We start from the raw sequence: 23,107 nt of genomic DNA, 5'->3' as shown, positions 1-23,107 counted from the left end.
ACAGGTATCAAAAGAATAGAGGTGTGTCAAAGAAAATTTAATCATGTATTTTGTGATTACCATCAGACTACTCAAGAGATTTGAGCAAGTAAGCCTCCAACATATACCACGGAAAGAGAATCAGAGAGCAAACAATTTGGCGCAGGAAGCTTCAGGATATAAAGTGTCGAAAGACCAGAATGAAGAAGAGGTTCAAGTAAGAGAGAAGGTACGAGCAACATTATTATCACCATCAGATTTGTCGATTATAAAGTTAGAAGTTGTAGATAGATATCATTTTGAAATTTTGACCGTCGACTATGGGGGAGAAAATGATTGGCGCAAGCTGTTAGTCGATTATTTACGTAATCCTATAGGGTCGACAGATCGAAAGGTAAAATATAGGACCCTCATCTATGTCCTGGTGAATGCTGAATTGTTCAAAAATACAGCTGAAGGAGTTTTTCTAAAGTGCCTTGAAGAAAGTGAGGCATATGTGGCTCTGTTGAGTGTACATAGTGGAGCGTGTGGGGCGCATCAAGCGAGACTGAAGATGAAATGGATTTTGATGCGCTCGGAAGTTTATTGGCCTTCAATGTTGAAAGATTTCATTGAATTTGCTAAAAGTTGTCAGGAATGCCAATTGCATGGGGGCATACAAGATATGCCTGCAAGCGAGTTGCATACAATTGTGAAGCCCTGGCCTTTTAGAGGGTGGGCATTGGATGTCATTGGAGAAATAAAACCAGCTTCGTCGAAACAGCAAAGGTATGTTTTGGTCGGTTTCGACTATTTCACAAAATGGGTCGAAGCCGTAGCATTGACAAATCTGGATCAAGAGGTTGTGATAGACTTTGTCCAAAGTCACATCATATGCAAATTTGGTATCCCAGAAACAATTATAACCGACCAAGGGTCAGTGTTTACTGGTCGAAAGATGCAAGATTTTACAAAAGAGACGGGAATCAAATTATTGACTTCTACCCCATATTACGCACAGGCATATGGCCAAGTCGAAGCGGCCAATAAAGTGATCATCAGCCTAATAAAGAAACATGTAAGCAAGAAGCCAAGAAATTGGCATAAGACGTTAGATCAAGCTTTGTGGGCATGTCGAACGTCGCCAAAAGAAGAAACCGGAACAACTCCGTTTCGACTGGTATATGGGCACGATGCAGTGTTACCAATAGAGATTCAGGTTCATGCAGTCAGAATCCAGAGGCAACATGAAATACCTTCTGAAGATTATTGGAGCATGATGGCAGACGAACTGGTCGAGTTAGATGAGGAAAGAATGTTAGCCTTGGATTCATTACAAAGGCAGAAAGAAAAAGTCACTAGAGCCTACAATAAGAAGGTGAAGGGCAAAATGTTTGTTGTCAACGATTTAGTTTGGAGAGTGATTTTGCCTATGGATAAAAATGACAGAGTCTTGGGCAAATGGTCCCCAAATTGGGAAGGACCGTTTAAGGTTTTGCAGGTTTTCTCTTATAACGCCTACGAGGTCGAAGAGTTGGCACCAGATAGACGAATCTTGAGGGTAAATGGAAAATACTTAAAAAAGTATAGGCCTCTCCTTTAAGAGGTCAAGATTTCGACAGGATAAATGGCTGTCGAATAAATTAGGTTGGAGAAAACTATGCAGCTATAAAAGCACAGAAAATTAAACATACATGGTGCTAGAAAATAAAGTAGTGGCATAAAAGTTGGCAAAAGCCATTGTTCAAATATTACATCAAAATAAAATGGCTAAAATGTGCCGAATCTAAACTGAAATGATTGAAGCTCAAGATTGTAGTGCAGAGACTGAGGTTCAAAGTTGTCGGCCTGGACCCTAAGCTGTTCAAGTTTCTTTTCAACTTTGGAGAGTTCTTCAGCTATGGCCAAGGCATCTGTGGTGGTTTTCTCGATAGTATCTTGGGCTGGCTTCACAACCTTGTCGACAATGCGGGATTCTTCCTCAGTAATTGACCCCAATTCATTGTCCAGAGCAGTAATTTGACGCTGAAGGTCATCAATTTGGAGGCGTATCTCAGCAGCTCTTGTTTGTTTGGGGGCCAATTCCTTCTTCTTCTCCTCAATCATTCCCAGCAATTTGGTTACTTCTTCATTGGATTTTGTCACCAGTTCCCATTTCTCCTTCACAAAGGCCTCTGTAGTTTCAGTCTGGTGTTCATTTTCCCTAACGTTGTCGATATGACGCAACATGGGAACTAGAAGTTTTTAAAATATGGCCATCACACACTTAGCATACTTAGAAAGGTGAAGCTCCTTGAGTTGGGCAAGCACATGCAAGAGTTCTAGGCCGACAACAGGTTCACTCAAAAGCACATGGGATAGATTCGGATTCAAGGCGTAGAAACGAACCCTGTCCATCAGGGCTTTGACCTTTGTCGCTTCAGGACCCATCTTCTCATAATGGAGTTGGTGAAACTGTTCAAAATCTGAAGAAGCATCACGTGATCTTACTAGGCTACGAAGCCTAGCAATTGCTTATAGAGCAGAAGGCTTTATTGCCAGCGCCTGGGAAGATGAAGACGAAGTAGTTGGTAGAGGCGCAATTTGAGGAGGCTGGATTTTTGTGATGCCAACATTTCCTTGTCCCCTTGAATCCTGCAAAGTCAAGGAAGCTGAAGAAAGACTAGAGTCAGAACTAGTCGAACTGGAATCCGTGTGCGTGGCAGGGCTAGTGACTGAACCAGAATCACTATCACTAGTCTGGGTAGGGGAGTCAGTGAACTCACCAGCATTGTCGACAGAGGTTTCTTGGTGAGATGGAGAAGAAGTCATCGATAGGGGAGTATGGTCAACAACATGGTGAGGTTGCTCACCAGAAGCATCAGCCTGTGTTAGAGAAAAAGGATGTTTGTAAAAAAAGTCCAGCAATTTAGGGAAAAAGATAGTAAAACAAGTGTTTACCTGTGTCGGTGTAGGAAGAACAATGTCCTCCAAGATAGCAACAACAGGGATGTTGGTCGGTTTTGAAGTCCCCACAGCTGGATCAGAGACCATATTGAGGATAGACGTGTCGACCACAATGGTGTTAGCGTCTAGAGAAGAAGGAGCCTCGGTAGTGCTAGGGGCGGCGCCAACCTCAGGTTGGGGAGTCGTGAGCCCTATGTGTTGTTTTCTCTTTTTTGCTTCACCACCCTTAGAGGGAGAATCATGCTTCTTCCTTTTATGGCCCTGGTGGCCTTTGGATTTGTGGGATTGTTGAGGAGATGGCTGAGTCGGCCGTGGAGTCGACTGAAGACAGGAAGAGAGGTTATAAGCAGATATTCTAGTCAAAAGACTGGACAAGCCGACAAGAAATACCTCAGGTCCTGTGGCAGCAGAACGCTTATGTTTTTTTGGATTTCTTGGACTGAGGGGAAGGGACAAGCAGATCTGTCGAACGTGGTTGACCCTGCACATAGGTAAAACGTTAGAAGCCATGCATTGCTTTTCTTAGAGAAATCACAGGGTTGAATGAGATTGCTGCATATAGTTGCATACCGAAGAACTGGATTTTTTCAAAACTCGGGAAACGGGTTGCTCATCATCATCAGAAGAGTTCTCAGGAGTAGCCTGCAAGAGTGGAAATGATAGTTAAGAATATATACCAGAGTAAAAGAAAACAACAAATCAGCCAGATTTGAACCTGAGTCTTTTCTGTCGAAATGATAGGTTCGTCGATAGAAGCGGGATCCATAGGGTCTATGGGGATTGCTGTAAATAAAATATGGAAAATCAAGTAAGCGACAAAATCCAAATAAAAAGAGGTGCCAGCTTTCCAGAAAAGTGTTACCAATTTGTGTGGTATCGCACACTCTAATATATTGAGGATCAATATGAAGTAGCCCTGAGTAGTTGGGCAGATAACGCTTCATCGGTACCACTCTGTCAGCCTTTTTCTTATAAGCATTTTGCACGTCTGAAAAGGGACAAGAAATACCAGTCTGGAATTGAAGAGCCGAAGGCCAAAGCCAATGGGCTAGATGGCAAAGGAGGGAATCTGATGTTTCCGAAATGAAGGGCGTAAAGATACTTGTCTTTCGCGTAACCAGGGATTTTAAGCTTTGGGATCCTGTCGGTTACCTTCTCCTTTAATTCGGCAGCGGCCTCGGAAATGGTCCGACGAAGATTATTAGGTCGATACACAACTCGGAAATATTTCTGGAAAGCTTGAATTTGTTTGGTATGGAGAGCGTTACACTTGGTCGATTTCGCCTACAAATGGACAATAGCCTGAGTTAGTTCAGATAATTTGGCCTCAGGAGCACCAACGTAAGCAGTAAGATATGATTGCCACCAATCATCAAATTCTTTGGTGCAGAGGAAGGCTTGTTGAAACGGGATGGAATGGAGCCTTGGTCGTTTTTCCCAAAGGGCCTTAACATCTTCTTTGACCACACTCCAGGGTTTATCACAAAGGATGTTTGTGAGTATGTCGAGAGAAGAAAACAGGGACTTGGGAACAAACTGACAAAGTTCAAACTGTCTGGCTACCAAGTTGGGTTGGTAAGCAACTTGTCCAGGGTTGACGCCAGATATTACAGCCGACAGAAACTGGGGGACCAGAAAGCGTCTCTAGATAACAAAAGTTTCATTCTTGTGTTCATATTCAGCCGGAGGGAAAGCCCTGGTGAGCCATTCAGGACCTTCAGTCCGACTACTGAAAGGAGCCATTGAGGGGTGAAAGTCGGTGCGAATTAACATAATGTCAAACAAAAGGGGAAACACCTTGACATCAAGAAAGGTTTTGTCGATGGGGGTCAGAGGGATCAATTGTTTCCAAAGAAGGTGTTGCTCTTCTGGGGGACACGCGACCCTTCTCATCCCATGAGACGTTATATCTTTAGAAAAAGTGGCGTTGAGCCACAATTGTAGGAACCAGAAGGGACCATGAGCCAAGACATTCTTCTTTTTTGAGTTCTCAGGGTCAAGGAGTTTGATTTGGCAGACGACCTCAGTTAAAGAGTCGTAAAGAGAGGCTAGTATCAATTGGCCAAGAGCAATGTCACACTCTTGGTGTAGCTGAGTTGCCAGGAGAGCAAAGTGTTTAGCTATCTGCATTGATCTAGAGCAGAACACAAAGTGAGACAGCCAAAGAGTTAGAAAGGCTACATGTTCTTCAGTGGTCACAGGGCCCGAAGATGTAGCATGATGATCAATGAAGTTATTGTATGTCGGTTTGCGGGAATCACTAACGTCAAACCTTAGAGAGACTGGTGCTACGGCTTCGCAGTCGAAGACTTCGCCGATCGGTTTTAGGCATGTAATGACAACAATATCTAAAAGCGTCGGCGTAATCATGCCACACTTTGTATGAAAGGAGTTGGTCGAACTTTCCCAGAATTGGAGGCAGCCAGCAACATGCCACAGGATTGAGGGGGGCCACTACGGGAATATGCAAAAGGGTATATATACCTATTCGTTTCCAATGGTTAATTTTCTCTGCCTCTAAACGATCAATCCAAGCGCAAAACTTAGGGCAGTTCTTGGGAGGAGCAGTTCTAAAGTTCCTTTCGACATAATGGAGGGAGAAAGGTTTTTGAGAAGAAACTAGTGGTTCAGAAAGATGACTGGTAGGAAAAAATGAATTTTGCTGAGTTATCTCAGGTTGACGATTCTCTGGGAGTGGACCTAAGAATACTAGAGGTTTGTTACATAGGGAGAAAGAGATTAATACCTGAGAACGCCAGATTTTGGCTTTTTCTTCAGCGAAAGGAGGTTCAGGAACATATTCCTTACCATCAATGGCGAGTAGTTGTGTGAGCTTCACAGCGAAGGGGAGTGTTTTGTTTTTGTTTGAACTGGCCATGGAAGAAGTTGAAGGTTTGAAGAAGAAAGGAGTTTTGTTCGTTTTTGTTTGCTGAAGTAGAGGGAAAAGATGAAGAGAGAAAAAAAGAAAGAAGAAGAAGAAACAAGGGTTTTATAAGAGTTTAAACCCTAGGAAAAGGAAAAATGGACATTTGATTTTCTTTTTTCTGATACATGTGCCCATGTTCCCACATCTGTAGACACGTGGAGGCGAAGGGGCAGTCATGGGTGGAGACACGTCTCCTTCATAAAGACGTGAAGTGATGGAGACGTGATTTTGCGAGTCTCGCGAGAAAAAGGAGATGTTTGTCATGATTAGATGACGTCAGCGGCGTGGGACAAACAGTTGTACCACCAAGTAGAAGTGGAAACGGTAAGGAGCAATTCGACATCTCAAAGATGCCATTATCTCATAAAAAGTCAACATTCGAAAATGGCATCTCTGGGGGCATTTTGTTATCACAAGAAATTAGTAAGGCATGTTGAAGGCGTAATTAATGAAAGCGCCTTATGGATTTAAGGATTATACCTCACCAAGGGGATGTTTGAAAGGAAAGCTGAGTCCAAGATAAGCAGGAGCTGGGAAAACCACAAGTTACCAGAAGATGAAATCGACGGAAGAAAGAAGTTGGGTCGAAATCCGTTCTGTCGACTAAACCAGATATTGGGACTTAAGAAGTTCTTGATTGTATCGGACACATCAGGGATGGTGTCGACATAAATACCTGAGCGGGAGAAGTTTGAAATTCAAAATGATTAGCAATTACAAGGAGAATGAGCGCCAAAGATATGAAGCAGTTTTTAGATCGTGTAGCACGACGTCTATCTACAGACAGTTATTTCTTGGGTAGTTTTGCTTGTAGAAAATCTCTTTAGTTTATTATAAATAGAGAGTCCCACAGAGGACACCAGGGTGTTCACTTTGTACCAAAATCACTTGTAAAAAACATCACATTCCCAGCGCGAGGAAGCAAGAGTTTTCAAGAGTGCTATGTACGTGAATCACCACATTTACTTCAATGCAATTTCCCTATTTTTCAATTGTTCTCGTTGAACACTTTGTTTTAATTCCGTTTACGTTTGAATTGTCCTTTTATGTTGTCGTCTACGCCGTCGACACTAATTCTATTATGATAATAGAACTCACCAAAAACGTGTTCGTTGTGTATGTCTTTTGAATGTTATAGTGTTGTCGGTCACGAGTCACCCATAGTCTATAGCGTCATCATTTTGTGTGGAAAAACCTTTGCTTGTTCAATATTTTGTCAGAAGCCGTTTCTCACAAAGTTCATAGTCCTTCGAATTGAACGAGTTACCCAGTTACATTAGCACATGTCTTAGGATCAACTGGTCGATCCTGCAAGTAACCCTTAGTTTTAGGCTTAGGGAGGAGCAACGATTGTTTACCAATTTCTACAGTAAATAAGTTCCCTCATGAAAAATGCTTTCACTTAGTTCACCACACTCCTAGCAAACTCTATCCATGATTGGACTCGTTTGGAAAGATTGTTCCATGAACAGTTTTATATGGGACAGTCTAAGATCAGTTTGAAGGAATTCAGTAGTATTAAGCATAAGTTTAGTGAGCCAATAGATGATTATCTAAATAAGTTCTGGTTGTTGAAGGCAAGGTGTTTCACACAAGTGCCCGAACATGAACTAGTCGAAATGACTGCAGGTAGTTTAGATTATTCCATTAGGAAGAAGCTTGACACCCAATATTTAAGAGATATAGCCTAATTAGCGGACCGAGTTCGACACGTAAAGTGTTTAAAAGCTGAAAAGGCTAGGGCAAATAAGAACAACAAAAGGGAATATGTAGCGTACTTTGAAATGGATGAGGATAGTCAGGAGATATATAGTAATACTATAGGTTTTGACGAAAGTGAAATTGATTTGGCTGATTTGAAACAAGGGCCACCTTACTCATGCAAGGTTCTTGCACCTTCCAACGGGAAAAACCCTGTTGAAACAGAAAAGAATGATAAGTTCCCTAAGAGAACATACACCTTCGGCGTGACGAAGTGTGATGAGATATTTGATTTGCTAGTCAAAGATGGTCAAATGATAGTGTCACCCGATGCTAAAACACCACAGTTAGAACAACAGAAAAAACAAGGGTTTTGCAATATCATAATTTTTTAGGCTGTAAAACCTCACAATGTTTTATTTTCAAGGATGTTGTGCGGAATGCTATTAAGGACTAAAGGTTGAAGTTCGGTGACAAGGGAAAGTCCTAGATGAAGATTGACTCATATCTCTTGCAAGTGGTAGATGCCCATTATGTTGAACTTGTCGATGTCAATATGATCGAGGCTACTGAAGGCCTTCATAACAAGGGCCCTATGGTTGGAACTGTTGAGGGTTTCAAACAAGATGTCGAAATGACTGAGGCTACTAAAGGCCTTAGAGTCAGATTGCAGAAGATTAGGATTGCTGATGGTCCCAACATGCAAGTCAACACGGTCGAACTGGGTGAAAATGCTAACATGAGGGCAGATGAGGAAAGCACCCGACGAAGTGAAGATCAAGTGAAGGTTGCTTATCCTAAGAAGGATGAAAGCTTAGTAGAATTTCTCCACCGCTACCAGAGGAAGAAGTCTGAAGTGGTGTTATGGCCAAGGTGCAGTTCCGCTGCTAAGAATATAGATAAATTTCAAATTTCCCGTCACAGGGGCAACTAGAAGGACGCTTGGAACCAGTATCTCTTCCACAAACGGGAAATCCCTTGAAGACAACAACGGGGAGGCCTAAATCTCCACACGAACAGGAAAGCCTCATTAAAGCCCTTTGTTGATGCCCCTAGGGACAAATGGGTGAGGCCCACTAAAAAATAGGGCCAAGGTCAGGAGAAATGGAGAAGCTTCGAGTTCGGTCGAGGATATGCCATTGCTTACCGAAAAGAGTTCTAGGTGACGAAACAACAGGTTTAACTGATGACGTTGACTCGAGATCAGAATCATATCTGAACATCAATTGCAACATGGTCTCTGTGTTACCTATAGAATATGATCAAGTAACAGAGGTTGAAGAGACTGAAGAGATAGACGAAGTAGAAATAGCGAAACACATGCCAATGTGTTATTATGTGATGAATAACAGCTGTGTTGAGCAGCAAAACACATTATTCAAAAGGCCGAACGAAGGAATGAAAAACCATTAAAAACCTTTCTTTACCAGAGGAAAGGTGGAAGATGTTTTAGTCCACACGATTCTACTAGATAGTGGGAAGACAACTAACTTAATGTCGTAGTTCAAGTTAAAAAGGATTGGTAAATTCGACACTGACCTGAAACCACATAATATGGTGTTATCGAATTATGAAGGAAAAATTGGCCATACTCTGGGAGTAATTCAGGTTGACCTAACAATTGGGTCTATTACAAGGCCAACTATGTTCATGGTCATAACATCAAGGGCCAATTACAATCTACTCATGGGTCGTGAGTGGATTCATGGGATTGGAGCGGTACCATCTTTGCTCCATCAAAGGATTTTGATCTGGAGAGGTGTGTAGCGGGGTATTCGTTACCATTAGAGATATTGACTAAATCCAAGCTAAATCATACAAGTCGAGTCGCCACCGCACTTCTATTTATCCAAAGGAATGGTTAGAAAGCGAACAAAAACCTAAAAGTTTTAACAAAAACTAGTAAAAGAAACAGAGATCTGGGTAAGGGGGTTGGTTATGCAATGGGAAGGTGTTAGGCACCCAAAACATCCTAGGTACTCCTAGGGAGCCCTTTTCATACTTGTTGTGAAGGTTGTTGTTTTTTGTGAAAAAATTGTTTGTGCAAACATGATTGAAGAGATGAGAAGAGAATGTACAAATTATTTACATTTTGTGTTTGGATGGATAAACCCATTGCCTACGTACCATCTTAAAAAAATATTAGGATCAAAACCTCGTAGTTTGGGGTAAAAATCTCAAAACAGTTGGTGAATTGATTGGTCCAAAAGCCTTAAGGTCTTTTGTTATCCAAGGAAGAAAACTCAACCTAAAACCACAAGTCCACCATGTGAGAATAGCTTCAACATGCTAGTGAGGGGTTAACCCTATAATAAGCATGGAAGACTCATTGTCCATCACTAAGGATATAGGTGAGTATTACATCTACCACAAGGATAACTCAAACCTAATAGCTAAAGGTTATGAAAAATTTGATCAAGGAAGTTGCCATTGGAACCACAAAAGACATTTGAATGGGTTATATTTACCAATTAGAAGTATATACAAAAATGGTCAAAGTTGACTTAAAGATTCAATTCAAAATAAGTGTTATGAAAAGAAAGTTTGAAAATCAAAAGCATAAGGCTTAGGTTTCTAATGTTTAAAAACAATGGTTAAATGTTTGCACAAAGAGTTTTGGCTTGGGTTAGAGTGGAGAGAAGAAGAAGAAGGGCTAAATCCTAAACATACAAGAGGTGAGGGGAAAGAGAACAAAACCACAATGGACTTCCTCTCTTGAGATCATATTGATGATCCAAGTAGCTCCCATCCTTTGGAATAAGCAATCACAATAAAGCAAAACTCAAGCAATCAACAATCAACCAATTCTTGAATAAGGCTCCTCAAGGTCTCTTGGATCTTTCTCTCTTAGGAGCTCATGGTAATGGTTCCTTCAATTAAGCTCAGAAGGCTAACTTTCAAATGCACAAATCCAAAACAAACTGCAAGCAAGGTGAATTCTCATGTGCATGGAATTTGGATCCTTCATGCATGGACCTGTACAGGCGCGTTCAAAGCCCAAAAGCTGATGCAAATGCATGCTAAACACAAACTAAGTTGAATTGGACGTGTAGTTTGAATGGCAATTGCTTGTGTATCAAGATTTCATGTGCACTCCATAATTATGCCTAAATGTTCAACTCTTCGAAAATACCATTTGCCAAATCCAAATATGATCATGTGAGTAATGGTTGGAAAGGTCTTGATGTAAGGAACATTTGTTATGTTGGGCAAAAATCCATTTGGAGTGTGGAAATTTATGAAATTTGAGTTTAAAGTGTAATGTGCAAAACATGTCAATGCAAAGTTTCCAAATTTGGCCAATGTTCAAGCCCTTCTTTTTTGATGATGCAAGCCTCAAGTGAAAAAACCTCTAACATAAAAGTTGTATATATTTTCAAGACAATCAAGATGGAATTAAATTTTGCATCATTTGGATTTTTGATGAGAGAGTTATGGGCACTCGAAGTTGGACTTTTTTGCCTTTCAATGCATTTGGCCCAAAAGGACCTATTATGTCTTGCATTATCACATGTATTTCCTTTAAGATTTTGAAATTTTTTTCAACATAACATTTGAAGTAGACATCTTAATATTTCCAATGCATTTGATCCCACCTCAAAATCATACAAAATGAATGAGTTATGTCCTTGGGAAGTTGACTCTCAATTAGGGTTTCAGTCAAAATGACCTATAATGTATTGGAATGGGAGATGGCCTTCCAAGCTTCAAATAAATTTTTGATGAACATGAAAGTTGTTCATATTGTCCTTAAGAACACTTTTTCTTTTGGAACCATCTCCATTTGACCAACACATAAAAAGTTAGGTCTCAGTGCATTTCAAAATAGTCAGATGGATTGACTGATCAACTTCTCAAGTCCACAACCTATATCTCGATGAATTGATGATTGAGAACACTAAAATAAGTTCAAATATGCATGAAATTATTAATTAAAGAACTTCCATTGATTGTATTTGATCATGGGTTGAGGTTGCTTCATGAGCAAGGCATTGTGGTGCACATATGAATTAGGGTTTCTTTGGGGCACAAACCTCAAACCCTTTGACTTGCTTTGATCAAAATGATGAATTGAGGTGCTAGGGAGGCATATTTGATGGATGAGAGCTTTGGGAACCATTACCATGTTTGCTATTATCTCCTCTTGACCTTACCATTGCATATGTGATCTCTTTGAGGCTCTTGACCTTATGATTGCTCAAGCTATAAACAAAAGATGTTAGTGACATATTTTTGTGCTTTTGGTTAGTAAATAAAATAAGAAAAGCAATGATATACAATTCAAACATGCTTGGTGATCTCAAACCACTCACAAGGAGTCCCACCCAAAGGCAAGGGGAACCAAGATGCTTATGATCCTTGAGGCAATGCCAAATGCAATGTTATGATGCCATGAGGGATCTTAGGAACAAAATTGGGGTCTTATAAGATGACAACATAATGGAAAATGTTGAGGCCAACCAAAGATATTTTATGGCTGAGATTAACCATGTGGATAAGCACCATTTTGACAGGAATTTGGCAAACATTGCACCTTGCAGCCCTGCCGGTTTCCCATACATGCCTTATGATAAGGAATTTTATTCTCTAAATCTGCACCCAACCCATGGTTTCAACTAGGATAGAGAGATCGTGGGGGAAGTAGACGAAGTTAAAGGGGTGCCAAGACTCCGACCTAGTCATAGGGGAGATGAATACAGTGATTATGTCTAAATCCAGCACACTGGAAAAGATTTCGGCTTACATAGCCGAAAACAAGTTAAAAGTGGCCTTAGAGGCCGAAGTAAAGCACATGGTTGTCGAAGCCAATGAGACTGAAGTACAGATTGAAGGGCCTGGAGTGGATTTTGAATTAGAGCCCCCTGATAAACAATACATCAATATGACTATCCAGAGGCTGGACGCCATCTATGATGACGATGCTTTGGGTTTTGAGAAGGATCACATAGCATTTGACATCAAAATGTTGGCGCATGATCCCCTAGAAGAAATTGACTTGGGAGATGAAGTAAGCAAAAGGCCAACGTATATCAGCGTCAACTTTAGCGCAGAACTCAAGGTTGAAGTGATCCAACTCTTAAAAGAGTATAAAGACTTCTTTTCTTGGGATTACGGGGAGATACCCAGACTGAGTGGGGATTTGGTGGAGTTAAAACTGCATATAAAGCTTGGGGGAAAGCCAGTCAAGCAAACTCCAAGGCGTTTCACACCAGAAATCCTGGCAAAAATTAAAGAAGAAACCGAAAGGTTTCTTAAATGTAAGTTCATTCACACAACAAGGTACTTGAATGGATTGCAAATATTGTTCATGTTATAAAAAAGAACAGAACTTTGAGGGTTTGCATTGACTTTAGGGATTTGAATGTAGCAACCCCAAAGGATGAATACCCAATGCCAGTGGCAGAAATGCTTGTCGATTCAGCCACATGCTTCAAGTATCTTAGTATGCTTGATGGGTATTCTGGATATAATCATATTTTCATTGTTGACGAAGATGTCCCTAAAATAGCATTTTATTGTCCAAGAGCCTTGGACACCTATGAATGGGTGGTCACGCCCTTTGGTTTGAAAAATGTTGGGGAAACTTATCAAAGAGCAATGAATTCTATTTTTCATGATTTCATTGAGACATTTATGCAGATTTACATTGACTATATTGTTGTTAAGTCTGTATCATGAAAAAATCATATTGACCATCTCCAACAGTCATTCGAAAGAATGAGGAAACATGGTCTGAAGATGAATCCTGTCAAGTGTGTGTTTTTTGTGCATGCAGGGGATTTTTTAGGCTTTGTGGTCCATAAAAAAAGGATTGAAATCAACAAAAATAAGACCAAGGCGATAATGAAGCGAAAACGCCATCAACGAAGAATGGACTACAGTCTTTATGGAGATAGTGGGAGATGTCACCTTAGTTCTAAGAATTGGTTTTGAACTTGTTTTAAAAGATACATTTTATGTACCTTCTTTTAGGAGGAATTAAATTTCAGTATCTTGTTTAGATATACTTGGATTCTAGTTTACCTTTTATGATGGAAAAATAAATTTGATGTTGAATTCTCAAGTTGTTGGTAATGGTATCTTGTTGGATGGTTTATATAAGTTGTCTTTGGATTGTGATAATATTTTCTCATCCTTGAATGTTGAGAGCTCAATTTCTAAAAGGTTTAAAATTAGAGAAAAATTCGCCTTGTTGTGGCACAAGCGTTTAGGCCATATATCTAAAGAAAGAGTTGAAAGGTTAATTAGAGATGATATTTTACCTTTCTTATATTTCGATGATTTGGGGACTTGTGTGGATTGTATTAGAGGAAAATTTACTAAAGAATCTTTTGGAATTGTTATGGCCCTTGTAGCACATTTCGACTTGGAGTTGTATCAGATGGATGTTAAAACTACTTTTCTGAATGGTGATCTTAATGGGAGGTGTACATGCGACAACCTGAGGATTTTTGTGATAAGTGGTAATGAGCATTTCGTTTGTAAATTTAGAAAATCTATTTATGGTTTGAAACAGGATTTCAGACAATGCTACTTGAATTTGATGAGGTGGTGATTTCATTGGGTTTTGAAGAAAATAAAACTGATAAGTGCATCTATCTTAAAGTCAGTGGGAGCAAATTCATCTTTCTTGTGTTATATGTTAATGATAATTTTCTTTTCAGTAGTGATCTTGGTCTACTTCATGAGACCAAACTTATGCTAACCAAATTCTTTAATACGAAAGACCTGAGTGGAACATCCTTTTTATTGGGAATTGAAATACACAGAGACAGATGCTAACCAAGTAGTGTACTTGGCCTGTCACAAAGGGCTTATATTGATAGAGTCTTAGAGAGGTTCAATATCCTAGAAGAGTAAAAAGCAAACTCTGGTCGCCTCTTCTACTATACTGGCAAAGTTTATTGCTTGTTATGTTGTTGTCACTCATGCTTTATGGTTGAGAAATTTAATAACTGGACTTCATATTATTAATTCCATTGCTAGGCCAATAAAACTTTACTGTGATAACAATGCAATTGTGTTCTACTGTAAGAATAATAAAACTTCTAGCGGTTTTAAGCACTTGAAATCAATTTTTTTAACAGTTAGAAATCTTGCAAAGAAAAATGACATTATTATTGAGTACATTGGTACTGATTTCACCCTTGTTGATCCCTTAACCAAAGGACTTAGGCCCATTGTGTTCAAAACTCTGTTGAGAACATGGATATTATGAGTTTTTTTGATATACTTGATTAGTGAGAGTTTATTCTTTGTCATTTTCTTGTCACGTTGTATTTTATCTTGACACTTAAACTGTTGGATTGTCAAGTATTTTCTATTTTGAGAAATTGATTATGTAGTGATTATTATTATTATTATTATTATTATTATTATTATTATTATTATTATTATTATTATTTGTCATTGTTTATTTATATGTCAACTGAGACTCAGTAAGTATCATTGGGACCATAATACATGTGGTCGACACTAGTTTGGAGTTTGAGGCATGATTATAATTTTGAACTCGACATCTTTGGAACCATTATACAAGTGGTCGACGCCATATTGAAGCTGATGTATTATGGTTTATAAAACTAAGCAATTTCTTTGGCCTTAAGGCATTTGAGAGAAATTCTTAAGGACTAACAAAGAAAATAACATTTTGGCTATTGGATCACACTGACATATGCTATTTTCTTGCCACACTCCACACTGATGACTAGTTGACAGAGTTCATAGTATTTGTAGCTTTGAAAGGTTATATGTCAATGAAAGATATAATAGTCACCATGATTCGGTACAATTTGTCTTTTGTTGGATGAAGTCATATTCATATACTGCACTTGGAATCATGCATATTTTTAAAATGTGGTCACATTTTAAAAATTCTTCATTAATCCGAGAGTCGCTTTTAAATATATGTTTTTAAAAATTAAAATCACACAATTGATTTTGTCCAAGTGAGAGAATGTTAGATTTATCTAGTATTTTATGGGCTGCAATCAATTGCTATTTTGCTTTGTGAAAACGAGTTAATCATAATTCTGATGGGACCACACAAATTAACTTTGGGCTTGGACCACACAACTCAACTTGGATCTAATAACTCAATAACAAGAAAGACAACCTTTATTTCCAAATCATGTATACAACAAGTTCCAATTGCTCAATTGAGTTGTGAACATGAGTGTGAGATATAGAGGAAGGTCTAGTCACTCATCTTTTCAGGATTCAGAATCAAGTTAACAAGAACGACAACCTTTATTCTCAAATTATGTCTACAACAATTAAGTATTGATGTTCTAATTTCATATAATTGATCATAAATTTTCCGCTTATATCACGTTGATTAAGGATAGAGTTTATACAAACTAACGTTTTTCATTTTACAAATTATTTTTGTTAGAATAAGATATCAAACTCTAATTCTAATATAATATCAAAGTTTATTGATGGATCATAAGTTGTCTATTTTTTATATTTTTTATATATACTCATCAAATTCAAAAGAGTGTTGAATGTGAGTGTGTACTAAGAAGTTCTCAAGTTTTATATCGAATAAAAATGAAATTTAAACAAATTTTATATAGAGTGACACCTCTCATTTTAAAAATCGATTTTGTAAGATTGATTTAAGTCAAAAAGGGACTAGTGGCGTAGAACAATAAATATAATTTTTAAAAGAATTGATTTTATCATAAAATAAAATAGCGATGTAGCGTGTTGTCTGTTTAAAAAATAATGCGTGTTGTCTGTTTGTCCGTTAATTATATATAATTTTTGTTATATAATATTAAACAAATGTAACAAATCTGTTACGATAATTCTACACATATCATATTCGATATCATATAAGGGGTGCTACAATTTTTATCAGACCACACTGATTCTTAACCCAACCATTCATCTTAAAAATAAAAGAGAAACATAAAGAAGACTGGCGAGTAAAGATAGACAAGTTTAGAAAGGCAAGTATGGAAGAGATGATAGAGAAAATGATACCAAAGTTAGGTATAGAATGTTTGTGTAACTGTTGTGCTGTGCTATGGTGCATTGGTATTGGTTAATGTTGAAGCCATATGCATGTGTAGGCATATGGACTGTGGAGTGTGGTCAAAGAAAACACAACAAGTCTTATAATTAAAGGCAATATACAAAGATAACTGTTGGGGTCAGTGTAGGCATATATACCTTTTCGAATTTGTTCATGCAATGTTGGTGATTTTTCTTTTTATTTATTTATTTATTTATATTATAACATATTATTAGAAAAATAGAAATGTCAAGATTTAGAGGAAAAAAGGGTATAATATGTTTTCTAATTTTATTTTGAGTGATAGAGCATTATTTAAAAAGCTTTTATGAATCAATTAAAAACTATATATATATATATATATATATATATATATATATATATATATATATATATATATATATATATATATATATATATATATATATATATATATATATATATTGGTTTAAGTTTCTGACCAATCAAACAAAACTTAAATAATGTAATAGATCAATACATAATATCTTTTATATGAACGATGATAGGTAGATTCTCATTGAAAGATTACATATTAAATTCAAATTATTTGCTTGTCATTTGTCATTGAATTTAAATTTGATCAAAATTAGTCATGCTTTTGCATTGGATAAAACAAAAGTAATTTATTGGCTCATCTTATATAAGCACGTTCACGAACCATAATCGGTATTTTTTTCATTTACTTTCGTAAGATTATATGTTTTTGATCTCACTAACTTGATTGTTAGAATATCAATCTTATAAACATAATTTTATTATGCCCTATTAGAGATCACATCACCTTATCAGAAGAGTTCCACAACTACATGTCGTATTAGTGATCACATCACCTTATCAGAAGAATTCCACAACTACATGTGATCAATCTTCATTTCAGAGTAGTTTATAAAGTACATAATTGTAACGTAGATACCTTTTAAATCGGTTTAGTTGTCAATGTATAAATTTAACAATAGTACTTTGATTGTATCTAACATTAATGTCCAGAAGCAACATCATAGGCATGTCTAGAAATTTCATCAGTTTTGTCCATTCTTCAACTTTAGTTATAGGATTAAGGGTTTGAATAATACTGCATTGGTTCTCTAGATTGTTACATGTCACATGCAACCACTTTTTCTCTCTCTTAATATTACCTTCTTCCAAATAAAAATTAGTATGACATTTTTATTTTGAAAATGGTCTGAAATGAAACCAAATTCAAATTTGTATCTAAATAAAAATTAATCATAATTAGCATATATGGTAAAGTGTCTTTGTACTTGCAAGTAGTACTGTCACATTTGAAAAGAAGAATCTAACAACTTTTTTTAACGAAAATAAAGACATACAGAAAACAAAAAAGAAGAAAATTATTCCAAATAACAACATAATAATAATAATACATATTTTCTTTGTTTAATAAAGAAAAAAACTATTTAGACACGTTTCTTCTTTCTGCCGTAGCTAACAAACTGTCGGTAGAAAAATATGGAAGATTTGAAAAAAAGGAAAACCTGACTTTCTTATAGAAAATGAGATGTTTCGTTTAAATGGACTTTGAATTTATGAATGTATGTTTAAATGTGTCCGATATTTTCGTTAAATATAAACTTTGAATATATTGAAATTATAAAAACATTTGTAAGGGAGATTTATATTAAATATATATTAATAAAATATAACTTAATGTAAATTGGTTTGGTTTTCAATATTAAATAAATGCAATTTATACTAAGTATGAATAAGCTATATTTATTTTTATGTAAGAATAATCATATGGTAAGTGTTTTTTTAATTAAAAATTTTCTTTAAATATGAGAAGCACTATCCAATTCGGCTAAATTTAAATAATAAAGAAAACAGACACATTAAAAAATGGAATTATCTAACACAAGGTACATATTTTTATAATTGTAATATATGACTATTTTAACAACATCAAATACATAAGTTACAAAATTATTATATAATTAAATATATTCTAAGAAGAGTTTGGTATCCTTTTAAAATTGTGTTTTGTAAGTGGCAAAAGGCATGTCTAGACGTTAATGGGAAGAGAATGTTCGGAGGATACTCTCCTGCACTCTATTCTGTCTCCTTTCTAAATCTCTCTTACAGAAAAATATTTTTCTCCATCTTCATCCTCATATTGTAGAGATTCAACCTTAAAAACAAATTTTTACTTCTTTTATCTAAACTATAACAAAAAATGTTTGTTATTTTTTTCTTAGAAAAAACACATTTTACATTTTCTTTAAAATAAATAAATTAATCACTCTTTATCTTTTAATATATTAATTTATTAAATAAAAAATTATATAAAAATTATATAATTATATATTATATATTATATAAAAATTAAATAATATGATCGAGATCAGGGAATTGAATCCACGAGACAGATGGTACTTCCCCGATATCTGTCTCAAAGTGTCATCGGAGAAATTTTTTCCTACATCTTCGTCTCTGCAAAAAAAAAAAATCCTCAATTTCGAAGCTCCGAACAAATAATCTCTACAAACTCTCCATTATCAAATACTAATAGAAATTAACATTCCTAAGCATGTCTGTCTCATTTAGGTGTATCCCTCATAAGTCCGCAAAAACAGACGAACTAGGACGAATATAGTTTAGGTGTGGATCTAAAATATTTGTTCTTACAAAAAAACGAAGGCGGGATCACGAACGTTGCATCCATAAAACCAAAAAAAATGCAAAAATCTATGTTAATGTCCGTGTCCGTAAAACTCTGCAAAAAAAGAATAGCGTGAGACATAAATATTAGAGAATGCATACTTAAAATCTTAGTTCGTTCTACGAAAAAATGCGAGTAAAACAAACATGTCAAACGAGCCGAACCCATTTTACCACTCTTAAACATAATTCATTCTTACAAAACTACTTCTTCCGTTTCAAAATGATCTTCGTCTCTGCAAAAAAAAGCCTCAACTTCGAAGCTCCGAACAGATAATCTCCACAGACTCTCCATTAACAAATATAAATTAACATTTCTAAGCATGTCCATCTCATTTAGGTGTACCACTCATAAGCCCGCAAAAACAGACGAACTAGGGCGAACGTAGTTTAGGTGTGTACTTAAATATTTGTTCTTACAAAAAAACTAAGGTGGGTTCGTGAACGTTGCCACCATAAAACCAAAAAATTACAAAAATCTATGTTAATGTTTGTGTCTGTAAACTCTGCAAAAAAATGAATAACGTGAGACAAAAATATTAGAGAATGCATACTTAAAATCGTAGTTCGTTCTACGAAAAAATGCGAGTAAAACAGACATGTCAAACGAGTCGAACCCATTTTACCACTCTTAAACATAATTCATTCTTATAAAACGACTTCTACTGTTTCAAAATGATCTTCGTCTTTGCAAAAAAAATTCTTAATTTTGAAGCTCCGAACAGATAATCTCCACAGACTCTCCATTAACAAATATAAATTAACATTCCTAAGCATGTCCGTCCCATTTAGGTGTATCACTCATAAGCCCGCAAAAACAGACGAGCTAGGGCGAACATAGTTTAGGTGTGGACCTAAAATATATGTTCTTACAAAAAACACGAAGGCAGGTTCACGAACGTTGCACCCATAAAACCAAAAAAATTGTAAAAATCTATGTTAATGTCATTGTCCGTAAAACTCTGCAAAAAAAGAATAGTGTGAGACAGAAATATTAGAGAATGCATAGTTAAAATCTTAGTCCGTTCTACGAAAAAATGCGAGTAAAACAAACATTCTAAACGAGTCGAACCCATTTTACCACTCTTAAACATAATTCATTCTTATAAAACTACTTCTTCCGTTTCAAAATGATCTTCATCTCTGCAAAAAAAAATCCTCAACTTCGAAGCTCTGAACAGATAATCTCCACAAACTCTCCATTAACAAATATAAATTAACATTTCTAAGCATGTCCGTCCCATTTAGGTGTATCACTCATAAGCCCGCAAAAACAGACGAACTAGGGCGGACATAGTTTAGGTGTGGACCTAAAATATTTGCTCTTACAAAAAAACGAAGGTGGGTTCGCGAACGTTGCACCCATAAAACCAAAAAATTGCAAAAATCTATGTTAATGTCTGTGTCTGTAAAACTCTGCAAATAAAAAAAAGAATAGCGTGAGACAAAAACATTAGAGAATGCATACTTAAAATCGTAGTCTGTTCTACGAAAAAATGCGAGTAAAACAGACATGCCAAACGAGTCGGACCCAGTTTACCACTCTTAAACATAATTCATACTTATAAAATTACTTCTTCTGTTTCAAAATGATCTTCGTCTCTGCAAAAAAAATCCTCAATTTCAAAGCTCCGAACACATAATCTCCGCAGACTCTCCATTAACAAATATAAATTAACATGCATAAGCATGTCCCCGTCCCATTTAGGTATATCACTCATAAGCTTGTAAAAACAGACGAACTGGGGCGAACATAGTTTAGGTGTGGACCTAAAATATTTGTTCTTACAAAAAAACGAAAGCGGGTTCGCGAACGTTGCACCCATAAAACCAAAAAATTGCAAAAATCTATGTTAATGTTCATGTCTCTAAAATTCTGCACAAAAAAAAAAAAGAATAGCGTGAGACAAAAATATTAGAGAATGCATACTTAAAATCGTAGTCCATTCTAAAAAAATGTGAGTAAAACAGACATGTCAAACAAGTCGAACCCATTTTACCACTCTTAAAGATAATTCATTTTTATAAAATTACTTTTTCCATTTCAAAATAATTGTCATTTAAGATTTTAGCATACTGATTCAGAAATGCAATAATGTTGCCGTAATACATTACACTTTTATTAAATTAATCTTATTAAAATATTGAAGGTAGTGTATAGAATAATAATATTAATTGATACAATTGTAATCATGACTACTTTAAAAAATGAGAATGACAGATATTTTAAAATAAATTTTATTTGATGAAATGACAGTAATTTAAGAAAAAAGTAATTAATAAAATAATTATTATCCCTTATAAACATATATATTTTCAGTAGACATATATCAAAATTTCAAAATGACTATTTTGATAGTAAAATTTGGAGACATTAAAACAACCATTTCTATAGTGGGTAGGTACTTGTCATATACCTCAAAATCAACAACGACCAATGAGTTACTAGGACGTTTCAATCTTTATAAAACATGTAAAAATTTCATTTCTAATTCAATAATGGTAGGTATATATTTGCTATGTATGACCATAACCACAGCTGCTGTGAAAATGATATAACACCATATGAATGTATGCAATTGGAAGACACTTATGCTTTCACATAAAGGCAAGGGTCAAAATAGTCATGCTAATACAACACAATTGGCAATTTGTGTCGTTTTGTATTCAAGTCAAATATCCACTCGGATTTGATACTCTACTTCCATTTTGGTTAGACACTGACACATTGAACAAGCTCTTTCAGCTACCATAACCATAAATAAATAATAAGTTGGGATCAACAATTTTGTTATTATTCCATACTTGCTTCTAAATTTAACTTGAATAAGTAATGTGTATAGAGTCTTTTATAGCTTAGATAAAGCGATTTATTTATTATTATTTTCATATTTTATAATGATACAAGATTTTATATTTAAGATCTTAGATTTGAATGAACACTTTGTTTGTTATAAACTTTATTTGTTTTTTTTTATGAGAATACAATGAACTATTCGCGAAAATTATTGACTTTACAATTTTATTTGACTAAGTGTAAACATATTTAACTCTTTAACATGTATTTGTATTTCATGTGTGTTCCTTAGAAAATTAGAATGAAAAGTTTCAAAATCATTTAGAGTGATTTAAAGTAAAGGAACCATTATTGTTAGTTTCGAAATCATTTCAGATTTTGTAGACCTCTAACTAAATTAAATTTATTTAGCTGAGAAATTCTTCTCATGCTAACATGACCCAATCACCTACGCCATGTCCATTGCTCTTCATTTACAGACATTAGATATTTTACGTTTTGACTTTTTAAATCATAAAGTTTAATTTTGTAAATGTTGTTCTTCCTCTTTCCATTGAAAAGAACTCAGACATCCTTCTGACTGACAACTTTACAAGACTTTTGATTGAAAATAATGTCATAACCATTGTCACTTAATTGACTTATGGAAAAAGGTTATGCATTAATCCTTCAATTAATAACATTAGTAATAGAAGGGAGATAACTATTAACTTTTATTACGGAGCCAATGATCTTTCATTTTTGATCACCTCAGAAACCAACGACGCCTCCAGGCTTAAGTTCCAGGCTTTGGAACATATGTCTTCTTCATGTTATATGCGACCAGCATCCAGAGTCCAGGTACCATGATTGATGTCTCAACTACACTGCTAAGGATGTCTGCAACATAGATTATCTTATCCTTAGGTACCCACAACTTTATGTGCAAGATAATCATACATGTATGCATATTTGAAAATGGAATGCTATTTTGCTTTAGTCTTAGGTTTTGAAAAGGTTTTACCTTTAGGAACAACACCATTTTGTTTACCATAAGGGACAAAATGGGAATTAAGAGTTT

General features: G+C 35.9%; 1 protein-coding gene across 1 annotated transcript; it reads right to left on the bottom strand.

Annotated features, from left to right (window-relative positions):
- Positions 1–2,472: 2,472 nt before the first annotated feature.
- On the bottom strand, positions 2,473–5,782 carry LOC127102513 (flocculation protein FLO11-like). Its single transcript, XM_051039879.1, has 5 exons — positions 5,651–5,782; positions 4,057–4,188; positions 3,475–3,546; positions 2,899–3,225; positions 2,473–2,823 (listed from the first exon to the last, which is right to left on the bottom strand). Exons 1-5 carry the CDS (start codon positions 5,780–5,782, stop codon positions 2,473–2,475), a joined length of 1,014 nt encoding a protein of 337 aa, XP_050895836.1.
- Positions 5,783–23,107: the final 17,325 nt, after the last annotated feature.

Source organism: Lathyrus oleraceus, chromosome 1 (genome assembly GCF_024323335.1).
Source record: "Lathyrus oleraceus cultivar Zhongwan6 chromosome 1, CAAS_Psat_ZW6_1.0, whole genome shotgun sequence".
NCBI classification, from domain to species: Eukaryota; Viridiplantae; Streptophyta; class Magnoliopsida; order Fabales; family Fabaceae; genus Lathyrus; species Lathyrus oleraceus.
Note: the sequence above shows the minus strand (reverse complement) of the source record. Positions and strands in the feature narration are given on the sequence as shown.

Excerpts from the sequence above, each read along its gene's own strand:
- LOC127102513 (XM_051039879.1), bottom strand. The coding sequence starts at position 5,782 with ATGGCCAGTTCAAACAAAAACAAAACACTCCCCTTCGCTGTGAAGCTC. Across the intron at positions 4,189-5,650 it reads CCAAAATCTGGCGTTCTCAG|GCGAAATCGACCAAGTGTAA; the intron begins GTATTAATCTCT and ends GTCCATTTGTAG. Across the intron at positions 3,226-3,474 it reads TGAAAAAATCCAGTTCTTCG|TCGACTCCACGGCCGACTCA; the intron begins GTATGCAACTAT and ends TCCTGTCTTCAG.